This window comes from Lemur catta, chromosome 19, assembly GCF_020740605.2.
Source record: "Lemur catta isolate mLemCat1 chromosome 19, mLemCat1.pri, whole genome shotgun sequence".
NCBI classification, from domain to species: Eukaryota; Metazoa; Chordata; class Mammalia; order Primates; family Lemuridae; genus Lemur; species Lemur catta.
This window is the reverse complement of record NC_059146.1, coordinates 1,953,823-1,981,348: the sequence shown is the minus strand read 5'-3', so window position 1 is coordinate 1,981,348 and position 27,526 is coordinate 1,953,823. Positions and strand designations below refer to the sequence as shown.

At 35.0% G+C, this 27,526-nt stretch overlaps 1 protein-coding gene across 5 annotated transcripts; it reads right to left on the bottom strand.

Annotated features, from left to right (window-relative positions):
• On the bottom strand, window positions 1-19,796 carry GUF1 (GTP binding elongation factor GUF1). Of its 5 annotated transcripts, none has more exons than XM_045532945.1 (17): window positions 19,486-19,791; window positions 17,725-17,836; window positions 17,424-17,572; window positions 17,062-17,142; window positions 15,833-15,910; window positions 14,953-15,036; window positions 12,102-12,166; window positions 11,419-11,622; window positions 9,889-10,028; window positions 8,602-8,725; window positions 8,114-8,246; window positions 7,278-7,421; window positions 6,244-6,377; window positions 3,541-3,642; window positions 2,650-2,769; window positions 999-1,035; window positions 1-176 (listed from the first exon to the last, which is right to left on the bottom strand). In XM_045532945.1, exons 1-17 carry the CDS (start codon window positions 19,642-19,644, stop codon window positions 39-41), a joined length of 2,004 nt encoding a protein of 667 aa, XP_045388901.1. In that variant the 5' UTR covers window positions 19,645-19,791; the 3' UTR covers window positions 1-38. The 5 variants fall into 5 exon arrangements, 4 of the variants coding, with proteins under 4 accessions (XP_045388901.1, XP_045388903.1, XP_045388904.1 ...); XM_045532947.1 differs by lacking the exon at window positions 19,486-19,791 and adding an exon at window positions 18,068-19,459; XM_045532948.1 differs by lacking the exon at window positions 19,486-19,791 and adding an exon at window positions 19,390-19,436.
• Between the last annotated feature and the right edge of the window lie 7,730 nt (window positions 19,797-27,526).

Sequence of the window (27,526 nt, the reverse complement as noted above, 5' to 3'; positions counted from 1 at the left end):
TTTTTAATTTAGGAAAATTCTTTATATTTTCCCAACATTTATTTATCAGATTGTGTTTTCAGAACTTTTATAAAAGCTTCTTTTGGAACTTCAATGTTGCCAATTTTCCTCAGTCTTTTTTTTCCTTCTGCTTGTCTCTTCAAAAGTTTCATTTTTCGAGTAATATCACCACCATACTGAAAAATATTTAAAAAAGGAAGTGTAAACCACTCCAAAGAAAAACAATTACATCATACAATTACATAGAGGCATCAATACAATCATAACCTTACCAAACTATTATCCATCAAGTAGACATCTGCAAAGTTATCACTCCAATGTTCCTAGCAGGTCCTAATTTTACTACTATCTTCAAAGAATGATAAAGCATTTATTTTGGGGGGGAATGGAGATGAAGATCCCCAAGGAAACCCAGTACTATAATATGCATGGCAAGGAAGAATTATCAATGTCATTACTGATTCCAGGCTTGGAATTTTTGATTATATAACTACAGTCTAATATACAAACTCTTAATCACATTAAGCATAAATGTGCCAGAAACTATTTCTAAGCATTTTAGAAAAACACTTTATCATTCAATTCTCACAATAACTGAGTTAAGAATAATTTCTTAACAGCTGAGACAGCAAACTTTGGCAAAGCAAGGTAGGAGAGGTATATTTCAATTTCCACCTCTTCCCATTGTAAGATATAGCCACTGTCTTCAAAATCTTTCATTATATTAATATATTAGATCAACAAAACATGTTCCCCAGACCACAGAAATAATTGTTATAAAAATCCTTCCTTAAATAGTATTACACAAGAAACAAGTAATGATGAAAAAAATTTAAGGATGTGGTCAAAACAAATTTTCATGGTCAAGCTGTAATTTACCTATCTAAAAAGTAAACTTAGAGATGAAATAAATGATATAACAACAAAAACCAATACTCCCTTTGATTTTAAATCCATAAAGGAGTAATAAAGTAGAATAAGTGTAGCTAGATACGTACACATTTTGCCAAAACATTTTTCCTATAGGCTTTCACACTGTAAAAGAGGAAATTTTGTTTAAGTACATAATTCCATTATACTGTTTAAAAGTACTTTATTTCCCCAAACTCTCCCCTTTACTAAAAGATCTTAATGATAGTGTCATTACCTATGTAAAATTGCCATAAGCAATTAATTAGATAGCTCAAATGCTCCTGTATTTATTTTCACATACTTGGCATAAAAGGGCATATAAATTCAACATGGTTATCAAACATTTTATTAAGGAAAAAAGGTCAAGGCTTGTGGTAGATAGGTTTGATGAGGCCAAATTTAAGCATGATGTGACCTTGCTTGTAAGAATTACATAATGTTATTTCTGCTACAATGGTATACTATAGTAGCGGTATACTGCCACCACTACTTAAAAAAAATTAAAAATGGTTATCTTATTACTGCCTCCGCTAAATGTAGGGGGAGTGGCTAGGAAGATAAGGAGTATGTTACCAGACTTAGGCTTTTATAAAACCTATCTCAAGGTAAACTATTTTTAATATATTCATTCCAGCAATTATAAACCAATCTATTTCTATAATGTATCTGAGAAATTTCCAGATCACTCTGATTTTGAAAACAACTCCATTTTTATGTGTTCCTTAAGACAAAAAAAAAAAAATCTTTTTTTTCCCTTTAAGGTATTCTCTACCTCAACACACTTATGTGAATGACTATTTGCTGTTTTAAATTGGATTTTCCAGGACGTTCCTTGGTTATCAACTCCATTTTCCCTAACTTTTGGGTATTTATGAAACACAAAATCACCAACTGCAGCAAAGTAGTGTTAGGAAATGAAATTCATTGCAAATAATGTGCAGAAAATTTATCTCAAGTCTACATAAAAATGATGGCTGTATTTCACGACTGCTAACACATCAAGTTTGGGTTAAAGTTAGAATTTAACAGCAATTTCTAACTTTTTATAATTGAGGCAGTATTTCTGATTTCCCAGATGTCTTAAAGACCATTAAGGAAAGGAAATGGGACGCAATACAAGATACTTCCTGGACTTGCCGTTATGAGTACAGCAACTTACTCAGTGTTCTGATTTACAAACTACGTTTCACAGAAGACTAGTTTCTTACTGAAACCAGCCCATATTCCATGGCTACCATACCCCATATAAGGTCCCTAATCTAGAATGCAAAGCCTAACATGACATTAACCTTCCTCTGTGATTTACAACTTCACTAATCCTGTGAAGCAGGGAAGTGATATTAAATGCTTCAGGTAAAAAAATCATAATTTTGTCTTTTGGAAGATAAAACCTTTTAGTTTGTTTTTATTAGCTTACAAGCCACCTGAAGGGATAAAACCATGAAGAAATTCCTTGCCCAGGAAATTGAATACAGTCATTCATTAAAATGAGTGGAAATAAAAGCAATTTGTTAAGCCCATACTATTAACTATAAATAACATTACTCAATTACTCTGAATTACTTATATGATACCATCATCACTTAAATCAGTGAAAGTGAGAGTCAGCTCTATCATACTGTTTCTACAAATAATAAAGCTTAGGCTAAAGTTGAGTTAAAATTGTGAATACTCCTTCACTTTCTAGATATATCATTTCTGAAACCAGCTCGGGAACAAAAGTGAATTTCAACTCACGTTTCTCTCGCAATAATTTTACTTCCAATAGCAGCTTGAATTGCTATCTCAAACAGCTGCCTGGGAAGAGAATCCTTTAGCCGCTCACATATGGTTTTGCCAACCAAGTGTGCTTTGTCTCTGAGACAGAAAAAATACAACTGTTTACATATCCTAAATAAGAGTATTTAATGTATCTTTCTAGTCCATATGTGTAATCAATATAAAGGTAATTTCTTAAGGAGTTTCAAATGGATCTTATTTACCATAAATATCTCTTATTCTCTGAATCATGAATGTCTTTTCTAATTTTAAAAAAGTGATTACAGAAAATTTAGAAACTGATTGAAAACCAGAGTTAACCAACATTTGAGAATGTTTAAACACATTTTTATATACACAATTTGTTTTGTTAGATCATAGTGTGTATGATATATTCTACCTTATTTAATGCACATTTTTTCTATCACTACATATGACTCCACAATAGTTTTAATGACTTAAAATATAACAGTAATATAGGCGCTCCATAATTTATTTGAACCAATCTGCCATTTCTTGAACATGTAGAGCATTTCATTTTAATAATTTTTATAAATATGAAAAAACTTTTTGTTACCAATTCTAAATCCATAATTATAAAATTTAAAAAATATTTACTTTGTTTTATAAAGTAAACATTTCTACCACACTATTGTTTCAGCTATCAAAATTCTACACTTCTTCTATTTTTAGCAGTCTAGAAAGGGAAATGTGGAAAAAGAAAAACTAGTAGAGTGAAATCTATCTTCATTACCTCTGAAAGTTTTTAAAATGTAGCTGCTCGAACAAAAATGAGCAACCAAGAACTAAAGAAAAACATATCAAAAGTAATTATTTTCATATTCCATGATTAATTTCTATTCAACTTACTTGTGTACAACAGTTACTAGTTCCTCTACGATATTTCCATTCAGTAGAATATCCATTTTTACAAGTTCTGCAGTCTGGTAGCCTGCATCTTCATAATCAAAACTAATGAGAAAAACAGTCGAAGTAATAAACATACTTCTCAGATTACGGTTTTCTCTCTTTACAAAATGCCTGTTCTCTGCCCCCTCTAAGATAACCCCCAAAGAGATGCAACTGTCCACCAAAATATTACATACACAGTTTCATCTGAATGGATCTAAATGTCCTCTTTTTATGTTTACGAAACAAGGGGCAAAAACAGGGGGATTATTATCTAGTAGGGGAAGGAAAAGAAACTGATAAGCCAGACTAGGAAAATGGATCTAAAGACAAATGCCACCTCCTTCCCAATGTTCCCAGCAGCTGGCAGGCTTTAGACAATCCTGTTTGTCAATGCGTCATTCTCATACTAGTGAGTTGGGCTTCTGTTTAGTTTTCTATTACAGTGACAACCCAATGTGCAGACAATGCCATGGCACTGATAAACAGCCATATGAACACATGAGACTTTTGGATTTCCTACATGGCTCTTTAGCTTGAACCTTCACAGGGCTTTGTGAGGATTAAACGATTTAATACATGGAAGCCACTCAGAGCAGTGCCTAGTTCTTACGTGTTCAGAACAGAGCCTCGATCAGCAAACATGAACACTTCATTTCAGCTATTACTTTTAACAACACGGCCAAAGCTTTACAGCGTGAATCAAAACAGACAGGTTAAATGTTTAAGTCTAACAAGAAAGAAAATTTCTGTTATGCTTACAAGTCTTTCTTATTATTGATAAGAACACGTATATTCCTATTGTCTTAATTTTAAAACAAGTGGTGCCTGGAATTACAAATGTTTGGTTTCTGAAGATTTTCAGCAGGAAGGTCATAAGTTGAGAATAATACACTCTTTTACCAGATTATCGCCTGAAGTGTTGTTAAATCCTTTCTTTCTTCAGCAAACATCGCTAAACATTTACAGTATAAAAGACACCATTGTAAGTACTGCACAGACTAGAGAGAGAGAGGACATGGTTCCTAACTTTTTAAGTTGTTTATAGCTCCAAATTTTATTGTTTCGTACTACAAAATCTTAGAATTTATTTTTTCAAAAGAAACCATAATACAAATGGTATTTGTTTCCAAGCCAGTCCAATAGGAACCTAACCTCTATTCAAACACAGGTATTCTAGTGTTCCTTAGAATGGAGTAAACACAATGGGAACTCCAAAAAGCTACTGGTGGTGTGGATTGAGGGCAAACTACAGTCCTTGTATAACAAAGGAATCCCTACTCTGACCCAGCTGCAGGAGGCACTGGGTACAAAATAATTTTTTTCTGATCTTAATCCATGGGAGGTTTATGGCCCTAAGTAGAAGGCCATGGACCGTGACAAGTTTCTTTCTGTTAAGTGTCGAATTGGCTATAAATGTAAAACAAGCAACTTAAAAACATAAGAATTATCTTAATTTTGGAAGCTGGAATATTTTATTTTTACATAGTTCAAAGCAAACCACATTCTCTCATGTAAAATGAAATGTATTTAAGTTTCCAAGATGAAAGATTTTTTTAAGACTACTTGTAACTCAAAAAATGGTACCCAAATGGAAACCAAAATTGACTTTTGCTAAAAATATTTATAAACATTAAGCCTAGTAATCATCCTTTTAACCATAGTAATTTTAACATGCCGTCACAATTCATTTTACTTTAAGTCCCATTGCCACTTATTTGCTCAAGGTCTTTTCTAAATGAAGACATAGAAGAAAAACATTTGGGTGACAAAGTAGAAAAAAATTTCTCAATACAAACGAACATAAAGAGGATTCCTTGCTATGAAGAGTTATTGTACACACTCTCTTCACTGAAAAGCTGATTAAATAAAGTTAAACTTCCAGGTCACTACAGTATGAAATTTCTCTTTGAATGTTATTTTAATATTTGTGTCCTGTGTAGAAGTTTTATAGATATGAATGTTCATTTTCCAACGTACTTCCCCAGTATGTTTCATATTTCTTTATACTCTACTATATACTATCCTGTAGTATAAGATTTTAGGATACCAAGGGCATCTAGAGTTATTTGCTCCAACAGAAAACATTCCCAGAATGCTATGCACTGAGTTCCTTATTTGTTGTTTAATATTAACTCTCACTTTTATCTGGCTGTTCTCTATATAATCCTATGTGATACACAATGGTTTTCATGACATGGACCACCTATTCCTGGAAAGACCAAGTTAACCAAGTTATTAAAATGTTCACAAATGTAAGGGCACACCTAGCACTTTTTATAGACTGATTTTATATACTCCTTTTTTTCAAATGTAAATAGATGCTCCTGAAATCACATAACATACAGTTTAAAAGTACCACTGAGGTTACAGTAGCTTTTTGAAATTATGTATAATTCTTAATCAACAGACAGAAGGAATACAACTCCCAAGAGGGCACTAATGTTTTTTCATAAAAAGAGGAGTAATAGTTTGATGATGAAACCTTTTCTCCTATAAGCAAATTTTAAGTACTCTGTGACATGTATAAGGTTGTTCCAAGCCTTTCTAACCTTAGAGTAGGATTCTCAACTGTCTTGAGAGAGTGAAGTATTAGAGTACTCTGGCAGGTCAATTATTTCAAAACAGTTGTCCTGGCAGCTGAGGTTCCCACTGGTTCTTTACCTAGCATATCCAGAAGATAGAGACTTCAAGGAATCATAAAAATCTACCACAATTTCATTCAAAGGAAAGAGATATTTAAGCATAACCCTATTTTCATCAATAAACATCATATTCTTCTGAACTGCTCTTCGAGCCTAAAAAGGGAAAGAAGAAAAAATCGATTTAATGATAACCTACTCAAATATTGATTTAAACTAATACAGAGAGATGTAAACTACTGAGTTACATATCCTAATCATGAAGAGTAGGCAAAAAGAAGGAATATTGTATTTCTTAATGGTCTAGTAAAAGCTTGCAAGCAGTATTTATAATATAGGGAGAACCACTTTGTATTTCTTGCTAGTAAAGCTTTTAGTTCTTTGTCTTTACATAAGTTTTATCTTTTTAAATCACACGGTATTTCATTTAACAATAAATCAAATATAACTGCATACAAAGTCAAAGTCCTAATATGTTTTACAAATAAAGAAATTTGATCCAAAGAAATTAAGTCATTAAACAAAATTATAGTCTAGTTTGTGAGTTTGTGGTAATAGAATTAAATCTGAAGTCACCATGTGACACACTTTCTAATATGTGTCACAGTATTTCACACAGGTATTTTTTCAGGAATATGATTACATCACATTTATCAATTAAATCATTTATTATAATGTGGCAGGAACTAAAGCAAAATGGGGCTAGGGTCCCTGAAGTATAATTATCTTTCAAACTGTATCCAATTTCAAGTATGCAAAATGCCAAAAGAAATTATACTTTTTGCTACTTTGGGATAAATAAGCATCAAATTTCTTTCTTTTGGGCTAAAATATCAATTCAGTAAATTAACACAGATGATCAAAAATACTGATTATATTTTTCTTATTTAAAATCAAAATAGTTGAAAAAGTGTATCTATATATACATGTATATAAAAAGATAAGTATGAAAATCTTTTATTAAATTCAGTATGCTCAGCAGAGAGAAATCTTTCAAAACCAACTGTTTTCAGAGGACTAAAACCATTTTTGTATTAAATTGTATTACATTTATACCTGGCAAAGCATCATTATTTTTCCAGTGTATTCATCTGGTGTGATAATAGTGCCCAAAACAACTGGCTCCAAATACTCTGCTACTTTTGATTTATCAGGGAATTGTGCAGGATTGATGATTGTAATTTCTTTTTCCCTATATTCCTGAAAATTAGAAAAATCAACAATAGTTAAAAAGAAATCTTTGCTTTATATTTTAAAATCTCTCCAGTTGTAATCATTTATATTAATATTAATAACAATCATTAATAAATATTCTGATCACTGACATTTACTAAACACATTTCATAGACCACTTAGAAGAAGTATGACATTTTAACCTGACCCTTATAAGGCATTATAATTAGTTTACTAAGTTAATTTTGTTGGAAAGTATTTACAGATGTCAAAGTTAATATCTGTTTAAAATGAAAGCTTTCCAACTAGATGAAATCCAATATTGTCTCTATCAACATGAAATCTAAAATTTTCCACAGCCACAGGAATCAATGCTTCACTTTTTACAAGATAAATTACTTATAAAAAATTATGTAAGTGCCAGATTTCCAACAGTATTTTTATCAGTAACTCTACTTTTTTCTATCAGTAATAGACTAGTTTTGATAATGTAGATTTTATCGGATTAAGAAAAATATTACATAAGTTAGTTTTCAAAAAGGTTCTCCATCACTAGCCTAAAGGTAATTCAATTTTTATTAATACTAATCAAGAAATATTTAATTAGCTTTAATAGCTACTCAGCTACTGGTACACTAAAAAATGTCTCTTGCATTCCCATATACACATTTATTTTTCCCTTTTATGCTGGTGCAAAACAATATAAAATATTATAGTACCTTTATCAATTTTGCTGATGAAAGAACAGCTTTATATGGAACAGTTGGTGTTGTCAAAATAACAGACGCATTATATTCTTGCTCTAGTCGCTGGTTGAAAACTTCCATGTGCAAAAGTCCAAGAAATCCCAACCTCAGGGGGGAAAACGACAAACTCCAAAATGTTTATGTCCAATGGGCTCTATTTTCTTTGATGAATATATTGTTATTTTGTAGGGGAAGAGTGGAATTAAGTCATTCAAGCAATTCACATCACAACTAAATGCTAACATAATTTTATTAAAGATTAAATCTTCCATCGGGAATCTATTTTCAATCAGTATGAAACTTACCCATAGAATGTGAATTCACAGTGTGACACAGACATAAATTGTCTTAAGTTCACTTTACACAAATATGAACTACCTTCAGAAATGTTCAAGAGCAAAGCACCACTTAGACTTTACTTTCCATAAAAAATGCGCCTTTACAATGTGAATGAATCTTACCTCCAGCCTGCACCCAGGGCAAGGCTACTATCCCGATGAACTGTCACACTGGAGTCATTTAAAGTCAGTTTTTCTATAGCACTCTTCAGGTTGTTATATTCAGATTGGTCTATAGGGTACATTCCTGAGGACACAAGGATTTCTAATCATCACATGTGATAAGCTGCCTACAAACCAAACCTAATAGGTAGTGTTGCAAATTCAAACTTAATCATTTAGCTTTCAAATTACTTTCCTGTATTTTACTGACCAAAATATTGGTTTGCTAAAAATCTATGAAGTTAAATTGGTTTCTTGGAGATCATATATACAACTGGCTTCACACTCCAAATAACTTTTTTATGCTTTTGAAAGATATAGGGGAAAGAAAAATAAAGAACCATAGGAATTAGGCTTATAAGGAAAACAACTGTGTTTATTGTAAAAAACAAAAGCCTAACATACTCCACAACCACAAATGAAACTCTATTAGTAGATAAAAATAAGAGGAGAAATGAAAACTACACTGAACTCTCAATTCTTTAGGGCAGGTTATTTATTGAAACGAAAGACAAATTTTGCTTTTTTCACTTCACTGAACAAAATATGGGAATTACTACTGATTCATCAAATTCTCTTTCATCTGACACCTCTTTAGTCCGCACCTCTCAAGTCCTCCAAAATCCAAGTGACTGACTTTGCCTAAAGGTAGGGTAAACAAAGTCCGTAATTCCCAATAGAAGAGAGGGAGAAAGCCAAGGGCTGGACACCCAGCATAGAGTAACCTGTTCCTTTTTCAAATGTAATACCACACAGCAGTAAAAGGTTCTGAAGTAATACATACTTGAGGTAATACTATTCTCTGTCATGTCTACACTGGTACAATATTAAAGAGAGGCTAAGCAGAGGGCACTCAGTAAAAGTCTATTGACAGTAATACAAACATCCTAATTAGAAAAATATTTCAAATATAATAATGGACTAACTCCCTGGAGAAACAAGAAGGAAATTTATATTACTGTGTTCTTCTGTATATCAGAGCTTATTTCTGAAGAGCTTATTTCTTAAGGAGTCCTAAATGATCTTCACATAAAATTCATCATACATATGAAATTGTCAACCGATATATATATATATAAATAGCATACACAAAGAACAATTAAATGAAAAAGAATATCCTGGCATTAGCAGGTACTTAAAATAACCAGAATATGCACTTATCTTCTAGTAATTTTTCTTTCAACATAGAGATAGACTTTAGTTTAAAAATATTCTGGCCCTCAACCTTTGAATTTGTGAGCTCCTCACCTGCAAATACCATTGGTTTCGCTGATTTGAACCCAGGCAAGGGCTCCACTGGTTGCTTATGTAAATGTAATGTGTCTCCTATTTGTGCTTCAGTGACATCTTTCATCCCAGCAATCAGATAGCCCACCTGTCCTGCATATCTAAATAAAATTATTATACGCAAACATTTACTGCTTCAATGTTTCAAGTGCATACTCACAATTAGTTCTACCTTTCCAGGGAACTATCACACACTTTCCAAATAAAACCTCATCAAACTGAAAGCAAGTGCCACATATCAATTCTCAAACCCTAAACCTTGTCAGCAAAGAACACACCCCCATGCCTTACAATCCGTTACCCAAAGACCTCTGCACCACAAGGCACGAGGCAGTCCAGGCCTTCTTCATGACTCTGCCCACCTTTGCAAATTAAGCAAGTCTCGAAAATATATTGTAAACACAGTGAAACCGCTAAGGGCAGAACCACAGTATACTACTTATAATGTCTATGGTATTCACATTAATGAATTGTGTTAAAAAATGTTCTTCAACTAAGGAAAAAAAGGTAAATTTTTAACCAAGCAGTAAAACGTGAACTCAACAAACCTGACATTTGATATTCCCTCTTGTAGAAATGGAACAAATTCCGAGATTTCAGAATTTAAGCATAAAGAAAAAATTCCCAAACGGTAACAAACTATTTACACTTAGGATGAGGTATAAGGACCTAAAATAAAGATGCATTAATGTCCAATATGTATGGCAGACTATAAACAGACTTTAAAGTATTTCAGTAAAATTACAAATAGGCTTTCTGGCTTAAATAAAAAAATGCAACTGAAATAATGCTATTTTTAAACAAACAACACTAAACCCTCAATGTGATCTAGGTAGTCGTCTGGCTCATTACTTTGATTTCCACAGATGAGCAAACAAGACCTTAGAAAGCACAAACTATGTGCCCAAGGTCACGTCTCTTCATTCGTTACCTGACAGGGACCAGGCACTCAATAAATAGTTGTTTTATAAGTGAACTCAGATCTGTTTTTCTAATGCACACTATGCCTTGCACCTTGCTAATCCCACTCCCCAAGAATTTTAATCAAGGTTTTACCATTAATTCCACACTAAAGAATTATCAAGGTTTCTATACTACCTTTATGTTGGAAAATCTAGTTATAAAGAAATTAAATGTCAAAAATGGTACCTAATATGCATATGGACGGATGGAACTCACTCCTTCATAGTCTTATCAAATACATTCAGTGTAGGACCCAACCTACACTGAATCTTAAAATTGGCTATGACTAGTCACAAAGAATAAAAACACATCAATTATACTTTATATCCATTGCAGTTTCTACTGTCCTTCACGCATGAGACTCTTTGTGACAGAGCATTCATTGTATAGTTGCATTAAATAATTGGGTTGTTTTTTTTTTTTAAGTTACCAAATTAGGATCATTCTAAGCACACCAAGTTAAGAAAAAGGTAGAAATAGAAACACATGCCAATGTATTTTAATGAATTACTAATGCAGATTACTTACAATTTTTGAGTTGACTGCTCATTAGGATTCAAAATTCCTACTTCATTAACTTCGTATGTCTTTTGCGTATGTGCAGATACAATTTTATCTCCTTTGGAAACCACTCCATCAAATAATGCTACATTGGCTATCACACCTCTGTACTGGTCAAAGGTGGAGTCAAATACCAGAGCTCTCAGGGGATTTTTGCGATGCACTTTAGGACTAGTAAATATAAGTAAAAAACAAATACATACATACTAACTTAAAATCTTAATAAAACGCCTATTTTCAACTTAGATATTGTACTTATTCTATTTCTTGAGAAAGGTTGATACTCAACAGCCAAAATAAAAGGACCTGTTTTAATAAAATATGGTACATTAGATTTAATTCAACCTCTAGTTTTAAATTTTTTAATTAACTTATGAATATATTTGTTTAGTATAAAGCAAAGAACAATAATTGCCAATATACTGAAGTCTCTTTATTATGATTGTAAGAAGAGATTCCTATCATCCTTCCTCTTTTAATTTCTGTACCGTATTTGCCTTCTATATATTACTAAAAGCAAATAAATGTATTCTCACTGACAGCAAGAGTATTTGCCATATAAATTAAGCTAAAATAACATTATCACATTGTTAAGTCTTTGAACTATTAAGTATAGGTGAATTATAGTACAAAAATAGCAAAGTACTTACGGGGGTATTCTTTCAATAACTGCCTGAAGAACACTTTCAACATTTGTTCCAAGTTTAGCAGAAATCTAAAAATACCCATGTGAAAAAAACAAGCATGTAAAGTTAAGACTATACTTTTCTATCCTGATGATTTATGACTTACAATCAGAAGGAAGAAAGAATTCTAACAGTTATCGATCTGTTTGAAAAACACAGCAAAAAGAAAAGCACAAAGCAAGTAATACATTGACAAATACTTCTTTTCCCATTATGGTTATGTGGTGCTATGTTCTAGGATTGAATTACAAGAGCATTCTGATTATGGTATAGAAAGAGCAATGGACTAAGAGTTCAAAAAATCTGCCTAACAATCATGTTGTCTCTGTATGAAATATTTGACTTTGACCAAGACCTACCTCAGTGAGCTTCAATTTCCTCATCTGTAAAATAAAGTGGTTTTTCATATTCTGCCTAAATCTCAAGGTTGTTGTGTGAATAGAATAAACAATATATTTAGATGACATGCCCTATAAGGCATATTACTATTTTATTGTTCTCACACTAGAAAAGCAAACCAAGACTCAAACCACATGCCTATGACTGACCTTTGTCATCACCAGTGGTAAATGGACTGTCTCTGAAATCTTGATTTCAAACCTCTTACCCTTCAAACTCAGTTTAGACCAGGATTTTTCAACCTTAGCACTACTGACATTTTGGGCCAGATAATTCTTCATTTTGGGAGCCTGCCCTGTGCCTTACAGGATGTTCAGTGGCAACCAGGCAATCACACTGACCTACAAGATGCCAGGAGCACCCCTCCCAAGTTGTGACAACCCAGAATGTTTCCAGACATTAACCAATATCGCTGGTGATGGTGGTGGGGTGTAGGGAGGCCAATCACCACTGAAATCTATTACTCTAGACTCTTCGTACCTTCTTTACAACAGTCCTTACCTTCTAATCTATTCACTATCCTACTTTATGATGTTATCCATTAGCCCCCCACTCCCTTTCCACACTGCCCCAGCTGGGACTCCAAGATCCACTATTTAGAATCATCCTGTACAACCACTTTCTATTCTCTCCCTGTCATAAGCAGCTGGCAAAAGCTAAACCTTGACTGCATCCAATTATGTCCCTTTTCTATTCCTATTCCAGAGCAGATTAATTACTGGAGAAAAAAATCAAAACAATGATCTGGTTGATTTCTTTAGTTTGACAACAAGCTGCCTTACCTATGGGCAGCTTTGCTTCTTTCAAATTTATCTCCAATATCAAGAAAGATAATTTAATGCAGTGCAGATCTTGAAATTCCTCATTTATTAATTTTAAATTATGAAATGGAGGTCTGTAGACAGTACTCAGTTTAGCAATGAACTGTTACGTTCGATATGTTACATTGTTTCCTCCTAGATCAAAAAGCTCCTTAGCCACAGTGATTTCACACCTGGGCCATTACTGCTAGCCAGACTCCCTGTACCTCTTCTTGCACCCCTCTAATCCATTCTCTGCAAGGCAACATGAATGACTGCTTTATTTCTCTTTCTTGTTTAAAATCTTTTCATAATCTCAGAATAATTTTCAAACTCTTTAGCAGAGGAAAAGAGTCCCAGCATGACTTGATTTCTACATACCCCTAACAAAACCTTCTCATCCAACCTTCCTTTCTTTTCCTTAAACATGCCAAATCTTATGCTAATTTAGGTTCTTATAGTTGCTCTTTTCTCTTCCTGGAATGCTTTCCTCAGAACTATTCACTCCTTCAGGTCTCAGTTTATTAGAGGAGCTTTCCCTAAATTACTCCATGTCATAGCATCTCTCTTAGAAAAAGAGATTTTTTTCATTGTTACTTATGGTATTTCACCTACAGTATAATTTGTTGAATGAATTTCCTTGACCGTATCTGTCCTATTCAATAATTCCCACACTTACTTCTTTGTTTACTTATTTATTGACTGACTGAAGAGGCAAGGGTCTTGTGTGTCTTGTTCACTGCTATACCCCTGGCTGTCCAATACCAAATAAAACCAGAAGTTAATTATACTTTAATATAATACTATCTAAGATATAAAACCAGATGTAATTCCAGTTGGCTGCCTTATAATGAGGTCCTTGTATAACAAAAATGCATTAAATTCTATGTATATAGCCACAAAAAATTATTACTTTATTCAGTTATTACCAGGTTGTATGTAATCATCCATTGTTAAAAAAAAAAAAAAAAAAAACAGCAAAAAAAAAAAAAACCACTTCACCACCTGAAACCTGCTCTTTCAAAAACCAGATGAGATTTGAAAGAAAAACATTATATTGCTGCACTGACATAACTTACTACACTACTAAGCAGTTTGGCTGTGGCGATTTAACAAGAAAATCATCATTGGAAAGGAGAGTAAAAATTCAAATTTAAGATGGTTATCAACTTTCATATAAATAAAACCTATTGTTTCCCAGCATTACCACAGCTAGCTTTTTTATAAAATAGGTTTCTGTCAATTCCAATAATGATACATACAAATACCTTGAAATTAGTTTGAACCTGCTCTTCAAACACAATATTCCCATAGAAGCAAAATGGCATACAAGAAATAATACTGCAAGAAGTTTGAGAAGGCCTATGTTTTAGTCTGGGCACACTGACTGACTAAACTTGTGATTTAGGAGAGTGGTAAATCTTTGAGCATTAATTCCTTTAACTGTAGCACTGTAATAATACAATATCAAAAGGGTTTCTGGTGAGAAGCAAATAAAATAATAGTAAAAGAACTCTGCAAAACCACAAAGAAAACTATACCATGCTAAGTTATCAAATACCATAAAATTTCACTTTTTAAAAAAAGTATAACCTTTTCAAAAAAAGGTATTTTACCTTAATACATTCATCACTTGGAATATCAAACACTTTTTCAATTTGCTTTTCAACCCTTTCAGGATCAGCATTCTTCAAATCTATCTTTAAAAAAAAAATCCATTATGTGTTAGTATAATAAAAATAAAAAGTATTAACAGTATTTGGATAGTTAAAAGCTTACCTGCCTTAACCTAACTGACCCCTCTATGATTTTTTTCCAAAAGTATTAAAATTATATATAAACAATACGATTTATCAAGTATGACTACTGAAAAATATCAGATAACAGAAAATGCAAAAAACTTAAGCAGTTAGCTACTCAAGGCAGAATTCAGTAACAATTTATCAATTAGCACCATGTGCACTGACTTTAAAAGTTAAACAGTCTGACAAGCTTTCCTACCTATGACTTTGCTTCTTTTAAACTAAACTCTAATATCAAGAAGTGCTAATTTAACTCAATGCAGATTTTGAAATTAAAATTCTCAATGTATTAATTTTAAAATCTAAATGGAGGTTTGTAGACAGAACTCAGTTTAGCCTGAACTGTTACCTTGCATGTCTTGTACTGTTTCCTCCTGTATCACAAGCTCCTTTTTTTTCCTATGTGAAGTTTAGTACAACAGACGTGTTTTTTCTGCCTTGTACCCCTTTCCTACAGAAATGGCCTTCCATCGCCCCATGGAATTCAGGGGACTATCTTCTCAACTATGTGTGAAGGTACAGGAGTTTCAGTTGCAATTCTCTTATATGTAATTCAAAGAGATAAATCCCACCAACATATTTAATAAATAGCTGGAGATCTCTAATATAATCTATAATACACCTGATATTTAAACACTAAATGTACTTTTAGAAAGTGAAATAATAAATAGCAGTGCTGTCTCATTATACTTACCTTGTTTATAACTGGAATTACTGATAGCTGTGCTTCAAAGGCAAGAAAGAAGTTTGCTACAGTTTGGGCTTGAATACCCTGGAAATTCAAGACATAAGACACTGAGGTGACAACCATTCTGTCCATCACAAAACTTGTAATTCAAGACAATTCCACACATCTTCATTAAAACTGAGGTTCTGCATCACTCTAATAATAAAATTAAACAAAATGCCATATATCTGCCCTCCATACTTTTCTATCTTATGTCTTGAGGATCAAAATGAAGATGGCTGATGGTAAAGCAATAACCACACCAAGCAGGGTGGGCCAACAGACACTCACTACTAAGTCTGAGATAGGAAGCCTCACGCAGAGGTACAGGGCAAACAAGCTATGGTACCCATACTTCCATGCCTGTGGATCATTCTCTGTGATAATTCCTTTTCTTCTAAGGAAGCATTTATCAGAGGGCCTATTCTATAGCAGGAACTGTGTCAGGCATTGAAGACACAAAGATAAAACATGGACTCTCAAGGACCTCAAAGCCTGCTAGAGGGCACAGTCATGTAACAGAGTTTATAAAGCCCAGTACCATGTATATAAGGTACAGATTCACTTTTCCTAGCAGGATCAGGAAAAGCTTACCACCATCCCAACATACCCTTTGGGTTTTTAACAGAGCTTGTAAGAAACTGAGATATATCAAAAGCTTACATTAGTATATCATAGACCTTATATGGTCATCTGCTGATTATGTTTTCATGGTTTATACCACAAAAGACCTCGGTAATGTTATTTGATTTTTTTAAAACACCTAACACTTTGCAAATTATTGACTTAAAATCACCTAAAGTGATCTGAAAACTAAAGATTTATTTCCAAGCTCTGCTTGAAATTGATATGGAAACCTCAGGTTAAAAACTGCTAGAATTGGAAGGTTTCTTTTTTGGCAGGATGCGCTGATACATGACATAATAGTTCAACAAAAATACAACAATCTTTTGAATAATTCTTCTGATCACTTTTCAAATACTAAAAGATGAACAGTCAATTCCACAGAATGCTTTAGTGTAATAAAACTTCAAGTTAACAGGATCAAAGTACGTGATTCTGAATAATACAATAAATCTATTTTTTTCAAACACAAAAATTCTATTTCCAAAACACATTTTAAGGAAAACTTCTTGAAACAATCAAGTAGGCATGTCACATCACATGTCAGAACATATAAAATGAAAAACACCTACCTCATTTGCATCAACCACAAGTAGAACACCCTGGCAAGCAGAAAGTGACCTGGATACTTCGTAATTGAAATCAACATGGCCCTGAGAAACAAAAATATCGATACCTCTAAATGTTAGCTGTAATTTTTTTAGAAAGGGGCATTATGGCAAATCGACTGGCTCTACTTGATAAAAAGTCATTAAATATACATTTCCTTTTTTTAGCCTGCACTTTTGAAACAATTTATACTTAACACAAGAACACTGAGGAAACGAAAAGAAAATGTAGCTGTTTAATATTTAGTTCAAATATTAAGGATTTGTTTGCACTATTAACACAAGGTTGACTTTAACAATACATGCAAAATTAATGGTAAACTTACTGGTGTATCAATGAGATTTAAAAGGTATTGCTTTCCTTCACAATTATAAAAAAGAGATGCTGTCTGTGCTTTTACAGTGATTCCTCTTTCTCGTTCCACTTGCAATTTATCAAGAACCTGCTTATTATTCTTTGTTTTATCAATTGCTCCTACAAAAAGAAACATTTATTGATATTTCCCTGGACTTTAAAAAAGAGAATATTATGTATAAAATTAAAACGGAAATTTAAGACAGCATGGAAAAAGTAATTCCCAATTATTCACAGCTACTGATTAAGTATGTAATATAAAATGAAAATACCTGTTAGTTCTAGGAGCCTGTCTGCTAAGGTACTTTTGCCATGATCCACATGTGCAATAATACTAAAATTTCTGATATTTTCAACAGGAAATCCAGACATGTCAAGTTTTTCCTAAAAAGAAGAGAGAAATATCAGATTTAGGAGTATAAATTTTGCATAAAAGTATACTAATTCTATTAATTTTTTAAAAAAATTTCATTTCTAGCACTTATATTGTACATGTTGTTTTGACAATAAATACATGTATGGTTAAGCTCATATTACAAGGAACATTATAAAAGCATTCATCAAATACATCAGTTTAATCGTCAAAGGTGAACATATAGTTAAATAATCCCTTACTTAATATTTCCACCACTTTTAGGGCCAATCAGGAACTGAATTTATTTTCATGAATGGAGACCACAAGATACTCAGGCCTGAAAATGCCTTGTCCAGCAAAATCTCGAGGCAAAGGAATGACAGAAAAGCTGAAAAAATGAAACTGTCTCCTCCCACATTTAATCAGGAATCAGATCAATTCAAAAATCTGTGTTCCTAATAAAGCCTTCAAAGTTTTAATTTATATACAATTTTGTTACTATGCAACTTCTCCGGAAAGAAAAAAGATTACATCTTTTAAAAAGATTAAAAGCCAAAAAAAGAGGCTTTTAATCACTTTACACTTCTAAATATTTTAAAACGAAACTTCTGGTTTTTAGCATAGACATCTTAACATTTTACTGAAACCTATCACAAACTACTGGAAATTGGTATTCAAGTAAAATATACCAGTTCTTTTGTACTCTAAACATTTTATCCGATAAAATCTATACATAGTAATCAACAAAAAACATGAAATTAGAATGGAATAGGTTTTTATAACTGCCCTAATACAAGGCAGGTAATAAAAGTACACTCATATCTGAAAGAAATTCTGCCAAAAAACCCCTCATCCTGATGTTTGCCCTATAGATGTTCTTATCTCTTGCCCTCCACTTCAAAGGTATACAAAACTCTACAGTGTTTAAGAACTTGGAATTGCGATACAAATCCACTTTTAAAACCACAGGCCTATTAGAAAAATGGGTTAATTATAATACAGTCTTATTTCTCCACCTACTTATAGCTTGCATTCAATCACTTCACTTTTCTGCCTAAACTATATGTACCTCTTCACGGTTACGTAGTTTTATTTAAGAGTTGCTGAACCCTCTCCTTCTCCAACCACAAGAACACTGAGTCACAATTACACACGTTTGCTCTGAGATCAAATAAAATAATAAAACAAACAGAAGCGAAGACATACCCAGCACTTCTTGCACCCTAGGTATTGGTCTAAAAAGTTCCACGCCTTACATCAGATAAACCTCGCAAATAAGCCACTGGATGTCTGATTAGCAACTCATCTAACAAGTAAAGCAGCAGAGTCTTAAGGAACTTGCCCGGGTCACAGAGCTAATAAGCCGCAGGACATGAAAGTTATACCGGCAGCTTTCCCGATAGGCTTCCAGGAAAACCAAATAAATCGGTACACGCAAAGCGCTACGACCAGGGCATCACCACTTAGAGAACCCAGGAAGTTCGGTGACTTGGCGACTCGGCCAAGGTCACACCAGCCAGAGGCGAGAGGATCCGGGACCCCAGCGGTTCCCGCGCTCTCGGCTCTGCCTCCCCATACAGACCCCAAGACGGATTCAGGGCCAGTCCCAGGAAGCCCAAGGTCGCACGGGCACTCCGCAGCTTTACACGGCGGCTATCCGGAGACTGAGGGCGGTCACCTTGACGGCTGCGGAGCTGAGGAGCCTGGCGCTCGCCCGGGGCTCGGCCGCGGCCCCGCGGGTCGGCGCGGGTCGAGGCCCCGGCAGGCGCGCGGCCCCCGTGGCCCACAGCGCGAGCGCGCGTCCGCGCCCCCAGCCCCGACCCGAGAGGAGCCACATGGCCCGGGCGGCGACGGTGTCAGGAAAGGGTCCCGAGACCCCACGGCGCCATAGCCCGCGGCCTCCCTAGGGCCGGGCAGCCAGGACCGAAGCCGGCTCGCGAGGCGCGGAAAGCAGGGAGCCGGGACGCCCCGTCCGTCCGGCGGCCCCAGCGACTCCCGGAAACGCGGCGCAGCTCGTTGACGTCAGCGCGTCGCACGGCGTCGTGACGTCAGCGCGTCTCCGCGCGCGATGGTGAGAGGTGAGGTGACAGTCGTGGAACGTGAAGATCCTATTATTAACACAACCTAATGGCAAAATAATAATGGAACGTTTAAAATCCGGATGTTGCAGTATATTCCACATGTCAGTAACTGAGCTAATCTCAAATGAGCTCTGGTGAAGCGAGAATGAGGGATGAAAATGTTAGAGGCCCGGATGGCGGCGGGTGTCTGTCCCCGCTGGTTCCCTGGGGAATATTTCCCGGGGTTGGCTCAGGGGACGGGGTAGCCGTGTTCAGTTCCCCGCTGCGACTGGAAACAGAGTTCTCAGTATTGTTTCCAAAACCTTCGAAAGTTTCAACTGGACCCAATTGAACCCTTTCTCCTGCGCAGTGAAAAATGGGACTGGTGTTTGGCTGACCTTGCATAGACTTCCGGGCCCTCCTGTACGCTGTCCGGAAAGCACACGTTAAGCCTTAATTAGCATAACCCCACAGATTCCCACCACTTCCTAACTCGTGGTACTCCCTAAAGATCTTCCCGCAGAGATCTACTCATTGAATGTTTTTCCTTGGCACGTGTTCTCCTGTCTGGCAAATCAATAAACTCACTTTGATGATCACAGTAGTGGTTCTGGCCTTTCCTTTATTCACTGTCTGAGTTTTGGAAATCAGAGCAAACACATTGATCTCTAAAGTCTAAAATCTATATGTAAGAGATGAGATCAAGAACATCCAAAACCACTTCAAGGAGAAAGAATAGTGTACAGTAGTCCTTCCTTATCCACCGTTTTGCTTTCCACAGTTGCAGTTACTAAAAATATTAAATGGAAAATTTCAGAAATAAACAATTCATACATTTTTAAATTGTGCACTGTTGTGAGGAGCGTGATGAAATCTCCTGCCGTCCGCTCCATCCTCCACTTGAATCCTGCCTTTGTCCAGCACATCTATTCGGTCTACATGACAGCATGTATGTTAGTGACTTAGGAGCTGCCTCGGTTACCACGTCGACAGATCACAAGAAAAGTGAGTACAGTATAATAAGATATTTTAAGAGAGAGAGAGGGAGGAACCACATTCACATGACTTTTATTTCAGTATATTTTTATAATTGTTCTATTTTATTAATTATTTTGTTAATCTCTTATTGCGCCTAATTTATAAATTAAACTTTATCGTAGGTATGTGTATATAGGAAGAAACATAGTATATATAGGATTTGTTTGATACTATGTTTGGTTTCAGTCTTTCACTGAGGGTCTTGGAGCACAGTGGGGAGCTACCGCACAGGACAGGACAACAGTGGGTGTAATTTAACAAATGGTTTCGATATAGCTGAAGAAAAACATGCGTCCACCAGAAGTAATATAAATCAGAAAAAAAGCAAGGAAGAAAGGGCATTAGAGAGGCAAAGGTTGACATTATCTTTATAGGGCCCGTTGTGGTGAGTGCCTTGAACCAAGAACTTTTATCTGTTGGCCAGAAATGGAGGCACAGGGAATTAAAAAACAAGTCCCCACGCTCTAATTACACTTCACTAAGTAATATTTCTGTTATCTTTTGTCTTCAATGTAGTTTTGTCGGCAATACACTTGGTCAAATGTACCCTTTTAGGTTCGAGGTTTGAAGATTTAAGTCTAATAATTCTCATCCTTTAATACATAATGTCTCTTCCTTGTTGGAAAAGATACAGGATTAACAAATTATGCTGCTTCCTATTGTTTTTAAGAAGATGACATTAAGATACATTTGCACCTTTTACAAGTGATCGTGAATACATATTGAAACAAATGGAACATGTAATATCTGCAAAGTTTGTGTAAGAATTTTTACTATATACAAATTGTACCAACTCCTATCCAAAGAACAGAGATGCTCAGTGCGTTTCCTGCCTCCCTATTTGAGTTTCTAATGGATCAATTTACAATCAACTTCACAACCAATAGATCCTTCTAAGACAGGACCTTTTCTAACTTAGGCCACCTTGTGACTGTTGAGAAATGTTAATATTCCTAAAACCCTTGTAATTTAACTGAGAGTGTCCATAAGGCATGCCCAGAAGATATTTAGCAGCTCTGCAAAATATACCCTTAAATCTATCTGAGGTCATTTTCTGTATTCTGCCTGGAAAGTTCCCTTTCTATTTTTCAAGGTAATTTTAGCAACGGTATTGCCGAACTTTCTGATACTAACTAAAATAGGATATTTTTTTCCCATCTTTCGAAAACATATTTTTCACTATTTTTCAAATCCTTACCCTGGGGCCCTTTGAGCTTCCACTAACAGTCTCCTTGCGGCTCTTCAACTTTTTCTTCCTATCTTGTCTCAGAGCCAATGTAACATTTAAGAAAACCGATTACATACACACCAAATTGTGTTCTTGTTATTTGTTGCTATTATTACAAAGCGCTCTAAAATTTAGTGGCTTAAAACAATCATTCCTTTTGCTCATTTGTCTGCAATTTGGAGGGATTGGCAGGGATGGCTTGTTTCTGTTATATGATGTTTGTGTCCTCAACTGGGATGATTGGACAAGCTGGGGACTTGATAAATGACTTATTTCTCTTATTGTAGTCGCAGGGCCTTTCCACGTGGGTCTGTCCACATGGGCTCTCCAGCATGACCTCAGGGTACATTGCCTTATTACATGGCAGTGGGGCTCCAAAAACAAGTGTTCCAAGAGACCAAGGCAAAAGCTAAGTGACTTTCAGCCTCAGAAGTCTGAGAACATTACTTTCACCACACCTTATTGGTCAAGCAAGTCACTAAGGCCAGCCCATAGTCAAGGTGAAAGGTATTCCTTCTTAACAAGAGGAATGTCAAGGAATTTGTAGCTATCTTTAATCTGCATTTTTAGTTGTCCAGCAATTTCTTTTTACTTTTTTAGTAGAGACGGGGTCTCACTCTTGCTCAGTCTGGTCTTGAACTCCTGAGCTCAAACCATCCACCCTCCTCGGCCTCCCGGTGTGCTAGGATTACAGGCGTGAGCCACTGCACCTGTCTGATTTATTTATTATAAAATAAGAGATGAATACTCAAGAAATGTTGAATCTCTAATCACAATCTATCTGTAAGACCGACACATTTGCACATATATACCCCCCATCTTCTTTTGATGAAATGAACTTTTATGCAGATTTATATAATATCAGAGAAGAGTTCACTAAAAAAAGTTATGTGTTGAATGACTATACATAATGGGCACAAGAATAACTATAGACACTTGCTATTGATCCAGCTTCATTTTCACCTAGAATCATAATCATAACAAGTAACATTTATTGAGCATTTACTATGTCCAGCTACTGTGGTAATTGCTCCTTTTGCAAAATTCTGCCTAATCCTCATATTTTATACATTTATTTATACACACATATACACACATATATACACACATATATACATACATTTTGATTCATGATTTAGGTATATTATGAAACATAAAAAATAAAATTAAGTGGATGAGATAAAGATGAAATAAACTGTACCTAAGATATAAGTATATATTTTGTTCCTTTTTACAGATGAAAGAACTGAGGATCCATTTGGTTAGATAAGTTATGGAAGAATTTATGTAATTCCTAGGAAAGACTTCTTATGAAAATTAATTATATCAATTTGCCAAATGTAGGTAAATTTGACTTCTTATTACATTTAAAAATGACATTTATAATAATATGGTTGTCACAATGTACAACTCAACTACTGCTCATATCAACTTTCATAATTACAGGTGCAAAGTATGTTTCTACTAAAATTATTACCAAACTAGAAGCTTAACAAGAATTCAGTAATAATTCTACTAGATTCCAATTTTTTCTATTAAGACAAAAGTGGAAGCTGACAAGAAATAGCCAGATTAAAAGTCAAAGATAATTATGAAGTGTTAATGACGCAAAACCCTGTAGTTTTCTTTTCTTTTCTTGCCATAGAACATATGAGCTCTTTAAAATTCACTGCAATGAAACAGAATTTTATGCCTATTTTCATGTGACTATGTAATATTCTGGGCTGCAGTTTCAGGCTTATAAAATAGAAGCAGCATGGTCTTTAAAGGGCAGATGATCAGGAACAAATCTTTTGTGCTACTAACAAAAAGTGCTTGTAGAGAATGCTGACCAAAATGCATTAAAAATAATGGAAAACGACATGCATTGTATTCGTCTCTGCATTAATGAGAATAGTAATTTATATGTAAAATGCAGCCAGTGTACATTAAATTGCAATACAGATTGCCAAAATAAAGTAATTACATGATAAACACTGGTAATAAACAATCAGTTTTTCTGTCAGCAGAGGTAGAAAATGGTAACACATTCTTTTGGTTTATTGGCAGCTCTGTTCAGCTTAAAAATATTTTGCAGGGTTATAAATAAGCATCATTTAGTGTTTCCAAATAGGTACAGTCATAACACCAGAATTTTGGACAGCCATACGTAGTGTTTTTGGAGAAGCAGAGCAATAAAAGGAAACTGGCCTGAGTGAGAGAATTGACGTTTCAGACTAGGTTCTTTCCCACACTAGGTGTGTGACTTTACACAAGTCACTGAGCCTCTCTCGAGCCTCTGTTTTTATATCAGAGGACTTCAGTGATGGATGTCACAATTTTATATGATGTGTATATTGATAAACATCAACTGAAATATAGGATTCGAGTATGCAGAATTAATAGTAGTGATCATCCATCTAATAATCATCCCTTAATTTAACACAAATATGTATGTTTAATTGTCAGGCATAGGGCAAATTGTTGCAGATATAGCTATTGAGCAAGTCAGTCTCTACAACACTTGACAGGTGATCAGAGAGATACTAAGAAATTGTGGATGTGGATGGAAATTCTCCTTGAGTCCCCCTGCTAATTGCAGTTAGCAACCACAGACAAATCTTTCCTGATTTTGGCAGTTCACTAAAGGTATAATATTTACAATCTTTTAATATAAGCTTTATTACCTCCTGCCAATCTGCGACTTTAAAAGTGGTATTTCACTTTGTTGAATAATTACAAACAGAGTCTAATTAGGAGAACAGGGCTGCTTCAACCAGGCTGATAGCAGGAGAGTGGAAGAAATTGGTTAATGGGAGATACATTTTTGAGAAAGAATTGGTAGAATTTGTTGACAGATTAGATGATTTCTGATTTGAGTCAGTGGGTGTTTTGTGATGCCACTTCTTGAAATGGAGAAAAGAATACTGGGTTGGGGAGGGTAGAGATTTAAAAAAAAAATCTGGTTTTGATTATGTTAAGTATGAAACATCTATCAAATTGACAGTCTGGAGCTGAGAAAAAAAGGTCAGAGGTGCATATGTAACTTTGGGATTGTCTATGTATAATAATATATAAATCCAGGAAAATATATGAGATCACCTTAGGAGAGAATTCAGAGAGAGAACAAAATGCAGGGAGGAAAGGATGGAGGGAAGGAGAGAGTGGGGAGAGAAAGGGAAACGAAAGGGAAGGGAAGGAAAGTGGCTGTGAGTAGAACATGGGGCTTTTTATATCCAGTGAGAATCTTTATTCATAGTACGTTGTCTTTTTGGTCATTCAGAACCCAGAAACTATTATTTAAATAAATGGGCTAAAGTACTCAATTGATGACACTGTAACTATATATAATATTGATCTACATTCTGCTCTTCAACATACACTATAACAATCAGATTATTCATTAATGGAAAAAACACTTAAATGCATATTTTATACATATCTAGTGTTACCTTTATAAGAGTAGCTTTAAAATATTCTGGCATATGCATTAATGGCCCATTAATGCACTTCTCAGGAGATGGAAGTCATTTGGTCTTCAATGTTTCATAGCTTATAGTTCACTTGAGATTTAGACTAATTTCATTTTCATATGCCATTTTTGGTCCATGTATTCCTGCAGTTCATTTAATCAAGCCAGTTTTTATGAAGGAAACAATGTTGAAAAGTACAAAATCAAAAAATAAGTTTAAAATTTACCTAAATGGACTAAGATTAAAAATACTATCTTTGGTAAGCTTTTCTGTGAATTTATATGCCAGAAAAAAAGAATGTACCCTGAATCCCTGTTGTTACAGGAAGGGACCTATGTTCTCACACAAAGAACTTTGAAAGAAGGAATAGAAAAGGTGATGACCTAAATTTGGCTACTATACAACAATCTGGCCTTACCCTATAGCGTTATGTAATATATTAGGACCGAAAAGTCGCCAGAATTCTAGAAATCGTCATTAATAATTGTCTTTTCCTTCTCCCCCCTATTCAATGGAAATTGAATCCTATTAAATCTTCTTTCCACATATCTTCTGTACCTGTTCAGTCCTCTCTGTCTCTACTGGACCTTCCTCCGTTCAGATAACTCTTTGTCATCTTCCTGGACTGAATTCTCTTCTTACTGATACTGCTGTTCCAGTCGTGACCCCTTCAGTTCATCCTTCCCTCAGCTGCAATGGCTTTTGGACCAGTTCTCCCCCTTCCACGGCAACCCTAGTCCACACCAGCTGCATCTCGTGCCTGTGTTATTGCAACAGCCTCCTCCTAACCAGGCTCCCTCTTCCACTTCTGCATAACGCTGCTCATGTCGTCTCATTGCTTAAAACCCTTCAGTGACATCTCGTTTCAATCATATTGACATCTAGACTCCTTGCCATGACCTACAAGCTCCTTCATGATCTGCTCATGCTTCTGACTCATCTCCTTCAGCTTTTCCCTGGTTCAAAATCACTAGTCACACTGGCTTGCTTTCTAAACCGCAAACCACCAGGCGCCTTGCCATCCCAAAGCCTTTGCTTAAAATGTGCTTCACATAATCTTCCAAGTGACTTCTTCCTTCTCATCAATCAGATACCTATCCAAATGACCCTCTTAAAAGGCCTTCTCTGAGTACTAAAATCTTCTCCCCTTAGCACTCTTCATCTTAATAGCATATTCTACTTCTTTCCTGAAATTATTAATATCTTGGATAATAATGTGAGCTCTGGGCTGTCTGCCACGTTTTGAACATTGGCTCTTTCAACTACTAGTTGATGACCTTGAGCAAGTTGTTTAATCTCTATTTCTTTTTCTGTAAAACAGGATAATACCTCATAAGATTGTTGAATTAAATGACTTCAACCTAACATTTGTAGAAAAATGCCTAGCTAGTCATTATTATTAGTTATATGTGTGGTATAATCAATTCTAAAATGTATCTCTTTAAATGCAGCTCTGTTTAGTTTGTCTGCCTCTGTAACCATAGCATCTAGAACAAAGTCTGGTACTCAATAGTAGGTCCTCAATAAATGTGTGACCTGCTGTTACCTAACTAGTGACCTAGAAAGGGCAGCTCTGATCAAGCAAATTCAAATTCCAAATGTTTTAAAACAATGTGGAAAAATTACTGTGACGTTCTGTCTTTAGCTCTAGTTGAAAAATTTTAAATGCCAAATAATCTGCACTTGAACAGAAAATTTCAGTTACTGAGATTTGGATACAGGGGAAGTCTCAAGTCCTAGAAAGGAGAATCAGCATGAAGCAGACCACAGTTGAGAACTTGACCTCTGCCCATGAGATTGGTATTAGGGACAAAGACACTGGATCTAGATAGAATTGAGAGTTTTATCCAGGTTAGTTGGGTCAGAACTGGAGAGAAGTCTCCTGGCAGTGAGCCAGTGATGTCGAGAGAGCCAACCCGGTAGCTTCCTGGAGTGGGGATG